The sequence below is a fragment of the Centrocercus urophasianus genome, unplaced genomic scaffold (genome assembly GCF_019232065.1).
Source record: "Centrocercus urophasianus isolate 14NV4802_14NV808 unplaced genomic scaffold, USGS_Curo_1.0 seq_10, whole genome shotgun sequence".
NCBI classification, from domain to species: domain Eukaryota; kingdom Metazoa; phylum Chordata; class Aves; order Galliformes; family Phasianidae; genus Centrocercus; species Centrocercus urophasianus.
Window position 1 is genome coordinate 30,760,154 of NW_024884142.1, and position 6,000 is coordinate 30,766,153.

A 6,000-nucleotide genomic window follows, 5' to 3' on the forward strand; every position below is an offset into this window, starting at 1 on the left:
GTTGAAGGGGTGGGGAATGTACCCAAATATGCTGGAGGATTTAAAAGAGGAGATTAATTGTAAAAGCTGTACTGCACCTCTAGCAACATTTTTTTTCATGCAGGCAACCTGAAATGTACAAGCTGCAGAAAATACTTGATGAAGTGAACATGAAAACTCCAACAATGATGTGATTTAAGATATCTTTCAAGTAAATCAGTGGATCAAAAGGTAAAATTACCACTTAAGTGACATTCTTTGGATCTGCATTTTCTTTCTTTGGGACTTTTCTCTAATAAACAGCAGAGGTTCCAAGAACAAAATATAGTGATTCAGGTACTTTTTTCTGAGACAAATACAGTACAGAACATAAATACACTGCCTTCATAAAGCATTTTTGCTTTATAATTTTACTTTTTTTTTTTTTTTTTTTTTTTAAGATAAACATGTATATGTAATCCAACGTATACAGTATGTATAAATACAGGTATTAAATATGTATATTTTACATACATGGTTATATGACATAGATTGTTTCTCAAATACTGAGAAGTGGCCATGCAGTTTTGATTACAATACAAAAATCTGTTAAATCGACTGCACCAATCAAGAGGTGCTAAACAGCTGAAATATCAAGTGAAATTGAGTATGCAACAGGGCTAGCTAACTGTGCTGGTTGAGTACTATCACTATATATATTCTTGAAATACTCAGTCTTAAAAGCCACATTCAGAAAGTCATTGGAATAAGTAGAAAACAGAGTAGTGCCTCTTAACTGTAGCGTAACATGGGTTTATTGCTCACTTGTACAGTGCAGTATATTTCATAAAAATCATCCACTAATGTTCCTATGAAATGCTAATGCGTGCCCAATTTTATTAACCTGCCAGATATGATAAAATTACAAATAAAATAGGAGAAACAAAGATTCTTATTTGCATGAGAATTCTAAAATAATTTGTTAAGTATGCTATCTTTTTACCAACATTTTAATTCTTTCTGAAAATTTGATATGGAACATTGGAGTTGCATATCACTGATGGGAACTACATCCTTTCCTCTCAGGAATATTGAAAATATGCCACTTTTGAAATTTTCTTTTGTGAAAGCACATGACATGGAATGTCAAAAAACAAAGCTAGCCTGTGACAAGAGAAAAAATCTGGTGTGCATACTGTTCCAGTATGTCACTGATTTATATGTATCCTTTCATTACCTGGACTGAGAAAAGGTGTACATGATGCAAAACGGTCAGATTTATTCTAGGATTTTCTACTCTTCCATAAATTAATCAAACTCCAGTCAAGCACTAGGTTTTTTTAAGGCTTATCTCAGAAATTGTCTTTGTTCATCTTGGTGGCTACTAGTATGCTTACATGGAGCAGAAAAATACTCATATCAGAAATGAAATTTTGGGGAAACATTTTGATATAATAATTTTAAGCAACCGTGATTAATTAGTAGAAATCTATGACAGATTGCAAAAGCCTTTAAATATTTTTTTCCCCAGAAATTTATTCAGATATGAAGATTATTCACATATAAAATTACTTCTGTCTATAACTCAGGATATTGTTGCTTGTATCTCAGAGATTTCACTGAATCTGACTGCCTACGTAAAGCAGAACTCTACAGATGAAAAGCCTGCTTTTAGACACAGAGCTAATAACATTGGTCATAATATTTTATTGCTACTATTATGATAATTACTATTTCAATTAAGTCTATCAGGTGTGTGCTATTACTTCTTATTGATAATTTTCATATCCTGCGTGGAAGCAAGATTAAGACCTAACTACTGTTTTTTAAATATACCTTCAAATTCTTCAGGCGACACCTGGCTGCAGTTAAATAAGATGCAATTGTGCGTATCTGCATAAAGCACAGAGCAGAGCTGGTATCTGTAGCTTTTGAACCTGTAGGCTATGTATTTCCAGCTCCAAACTAGGCTGAGCTGCTGGGAAGGTCAACCTGAAGCAAATGACTCAAACCCAAATGGCCAAATTTTTCTGCAAGGGACATGGGCAGCTCCGATCAGCTGGCTCATGGCTACCAGCTCTCAATGGTACAAAAGTTTCCTTCTGAAGACTCAAAATGTGGAAGTATGCATGCACACAACTACATGATGAGTCATGAAAAATGTGTCAATGAAATTTCTAGACAAACAAGGGTACATGACTGGTTTCATCATCAAGAAAGAGCAAGCTCTCCCAAAATATCTCCCTGCTAAGTTGTCACAGACAGAATCTCTGGTGTACTGTATGAGCAAGTTCATGCTCCAGGTTCATACTTTCCTTTGTGAGGATTTAAGGAGACTGTTTTTTTCTTTACACAGCTTACTGCTTATTACAAGAACCTTTGAGAAATCTAATGTCTTTGAGACCTTTATTCTTTACTAAATATAAGTGAAACTGAGCTCAGAAGATAGTAAGAACAGACATATATCTGAAAAGAGACAAACCCATATGTAAACAAACTGTATAAAGGTTTGTTTGTTTTTGTTTGTTTTCTTTTTTTTCCTAGGAAATTACACAGAAAAAGATGTCCTGGAGAAGCCTCCATGGACTGAATCTGTTTTTCCTTTCTTTCCACAGTTACTGAAGAATCTAGCAGAATTGCTCAGCTCATATAACCTCTTGTAATAAGGGAACAGATGTGTGTTCAAATAATTAAAAAAAATAATAATTCAATTTCTCTGCACTAGAAAGACATCAGAGAAGAAGAACCCAATGTTACAAATATAATGGCTATTTATAAGAGTGCAATTTGTAGTTCTATGGTAACATAAGTAATTGAAGTTCATCCTTCGAAATACAATGACAAAATCCACTCACAGAATTTTTTTTTTCCTTTTAATTTTAATAACATTGCCTATGACTCTTTAATATTTTGCTCTACTTACTATTTCTGAAATGCTTCATTTGTTACTTAATGAAAATGCAAATTTCCCAGAGATCCAAATGTTTACCTGTGGCTTCTTCTAGTGTGGCAACATCCAGTCTGGGGCTATAATTTCCATAACCAGCAGCAGTAAAAGCACGAATCTGGAAGACATATACTGTTCCTGGCTTTAGGTTATTAATAGAAGCTGAAGTGGACTTGGTTTTTACTGTTGAATAGGTTCTCTCCCTTTGATCCTGGAAACAATCAGACAAAAAATTTAAATGACATTTACAGGTCAGATTTTATCATGGTTACACATCAGCAACTGACAGTCAGCCTGGGTAGTTTATTTCAATTTGTTGAATGCTTTTTTTTCCCATCGTAAAAAATAAAGCATACTCTGTGGAGTATTACAAAATACTGCCATTGCAATGACGAGGTCGAAGTGTAACATAAAATTCAAATGGGATGCTCGTGTTGTTACTCATAAAAATCCAGACATAAAACAATTGCTTCTTTGGCTCAGATTACATTTTGTGAAATTATGATGGAAAAGTTGTTTGAATGCAGCTTTCCAGAGGGACCTGTAGAGTTTAAACAGTTCAAGGACAGGGAAATCTGTTACTGTATGGTCAGAACACATTCTGTTCCTAACTTCCAACACTTCTAAAAAATTATAATAGCACTAATGTTTAACCAGATGGATTTTGCACCAAGATATCAGGTCTCTGACTAGAAATTTTCAATTTTTTCTCTAGCTGTTCTCAGGTTCTAACTCTAGGGCATCAAGAAGAATCCAGGGAGAGAAGCTCAGTATGACACTTTCAAAAAATGAAGCTGTAATATTACAAGTCCTATGAGTAACTGCTCACTTTCAAATGCTATAAAAACGGTATCAAAGACATTTATTATATTCAAAAAGTTACAGAATCACAGAATCATTAATGTTGGAAAAGTCCAACCATTCACTTACCACCAACGTTGTCCACTAAACTATATTCCTTAGTACCATATCTACACATTTCTTGAACACTTCTAGGGCCAGTGACTCAACCACTGCTCTCAGCAGCACATTTCATGTCTGACCACCCTTTCAGGAAATTTTTCCTAATATCCAACCTGAACGTCTCCTCGTGCAACTTGAGGCCATTCTGTCTAGTCCTATCACTAGTTACATGAGAGAAGAGGCCAACCCTCAGCTAACTACAACCTCCCTTCATGTAGTTAGAGAGAGTGATAAAGTCTCCCAAGCTGCCTCTTCTCCAGACTAAACAATCCCAGTTCCCTTGACCGCTCCTCGTAAGAGCTGTGCTCCAGATCTCTCACCAGCTACACTGTTCTTCTCTGGACACACTAGGACCTCAATGTCCTTCTTGCAGTAAGGGGCACAAAAAAGAACACATTACTCAAGATGCAGTCTCACCAGAACCGAGTATAGGGGATTTATCACTTCCCAGCAACACTATTTCTGATACAAGCCAGGATGCCATTGGCTTTCTCAGCCACCTGGGCACACTGCTGGATCACGTTCAGCTGAGTATCAGTCAACATCTGCAGGCCCTTTTCCTCTGCAGAGTCATCCAGCCACTGCCCTAAGCCTGTAGCACTGCCTGAGGTTGTTCGGCTGAAGTGCATGACCCAGAACTTGGTTTTGTTGAACTTTATCCCATTGGCCTCAGCCCAATAATCTAGCCTCTCCAGATCCCTCTGTAGGGCCTTCCTCCCCTCAGGCAGATCAATGCTTCCTCCCAACTTGGTGTCATCTGAAAACTTACTAAGGGTGCATTCAATCCCCTCATCCAGGTCATCAATAACGATATTAAACAGAGTGGGCCCCAATACCGACCACTGGGGAATACCACTCGTCTCCAGCTGGATTTAATTCCGTTCATCACCACCCTCTGGGCCAGCCATCCAGCCAATTTGTTAACCAGCAAAGAGTGTACCTGTCTAGGCAAGGGCTGTCAGCTTCTCTAGAATACTGAGAGAGATAGCATCAAAAGATTTGCTGAAGTCTAAGTAGACTACATAAACAGCTTTTTCCTCATCTACCAGGTGGCTCACTTGATCAGAGAAAGAGATGAGGTTGGTCAAGCAGAACCTGCCTTTCATGAGCCTGTGCTGGTTGAGTCTGATCCTGTTGCTGTCCTGCATATGCTGTGAGGTTTCGCTCAAGACGATCTATTCCATAACCTTCCTTGGCATCGAGGTCATGCTGACCAGCCTGTAGTTCTTTAGATTCTCCTTATGACCCTTTCTGTAGATGAGAGTCTTCATCACATTCACAGAATTCATCACATTTAATGATTGAGATTATCTTTCAGAACGGATATGTGCAGCTCTGTTGATTTTCAGTGGCAAAAGCAACCCTGACTTGAAGGGCAGAAGAGGTGAGCTAACCAACCATCTGAATGCACCACATGACCAGAGAAGCATGAGCTTTATAAGGCAGTGCTAATGAGACAGATACAGAGGGAAGGAATAAATCTGTAACTCATTTCAATTTGTCAGCTAAGAAATGATGGAGAACCTTCCCCTTTACAGTCAACAAAGCAGCAAAGGCTTCTGCTGAAATACTGGATTCAACACAACATATTTGATTTCTTTTCAGAGATTCACTAATGGCTTCTACTGGGCCTTGCTCTCTTAGTCATTTGCCCAAGCCCATCAACTCAGCTAGCAACAATTTTTCATATCTTTTCCAAGAAAATTTAAATCATCTTAAGTGAGGACCATGGTGGAATGTATGTTGATATATGAGGAAGAACAAGAATGCTTGAGAGAGGAGAATCGAGCACAATAAGACTGTAAATACTCATACAGGTTCACAATTGTAAGCCACAATGGAATTTCAGAGTTTTGGGTTTGAACCACAAATGAGCCTTATTTGCAGTTCTTGAATTAAAAAAAAAATAAACCAAGAAAAGACAAAGAAGTAAAAATAACCTGAGCTAGAAAAATCACAGGACAGGCTTACTTGGGAGATTTCAGGCATTTTCCACTCCAGCTGTAGCCAGGAGGATAAGATGTGAAAAAAGTACTTATCAGAACATTTCAGAACCACAAAAAATGTTTGATTTAATTTAGCCTTAAAAATAGCTGAAAATGTCCAAATCTTTTTTTTTTTTTTTTTTTTTT

The 6,000-nt window shown here is 37.3% G+C and overlaps 1 protein-coding gene across 3 annotated transcripts in view; it reads right to left on the reverse strand.

Moving 5' to 3' along the window:
* The window catches only part of EPHA7 (EPH receptor A7), a 152,523-nt gene that overhangs the window by 33,749 nt on the left and 112,774 nt on the right, over positions 1-6,000 (reverse strand). For 2 of the 3 annotated variants that reach the window (XM_042825455.1, XM_042825467.1), the window contains exon 7: positions 2,948-3,116. In XM_042825455.1, the coding sequence (XP_042681389.1) occupies positions 2,948-3,116 (169 nt within the window). Of the gene's footprint in view, positions 1-2,942; positions 3,117-6,000 lie in introns of all 3 variants that reach the window. The other variant, XM_042825461.1, reaches the window with a different exon arrangement.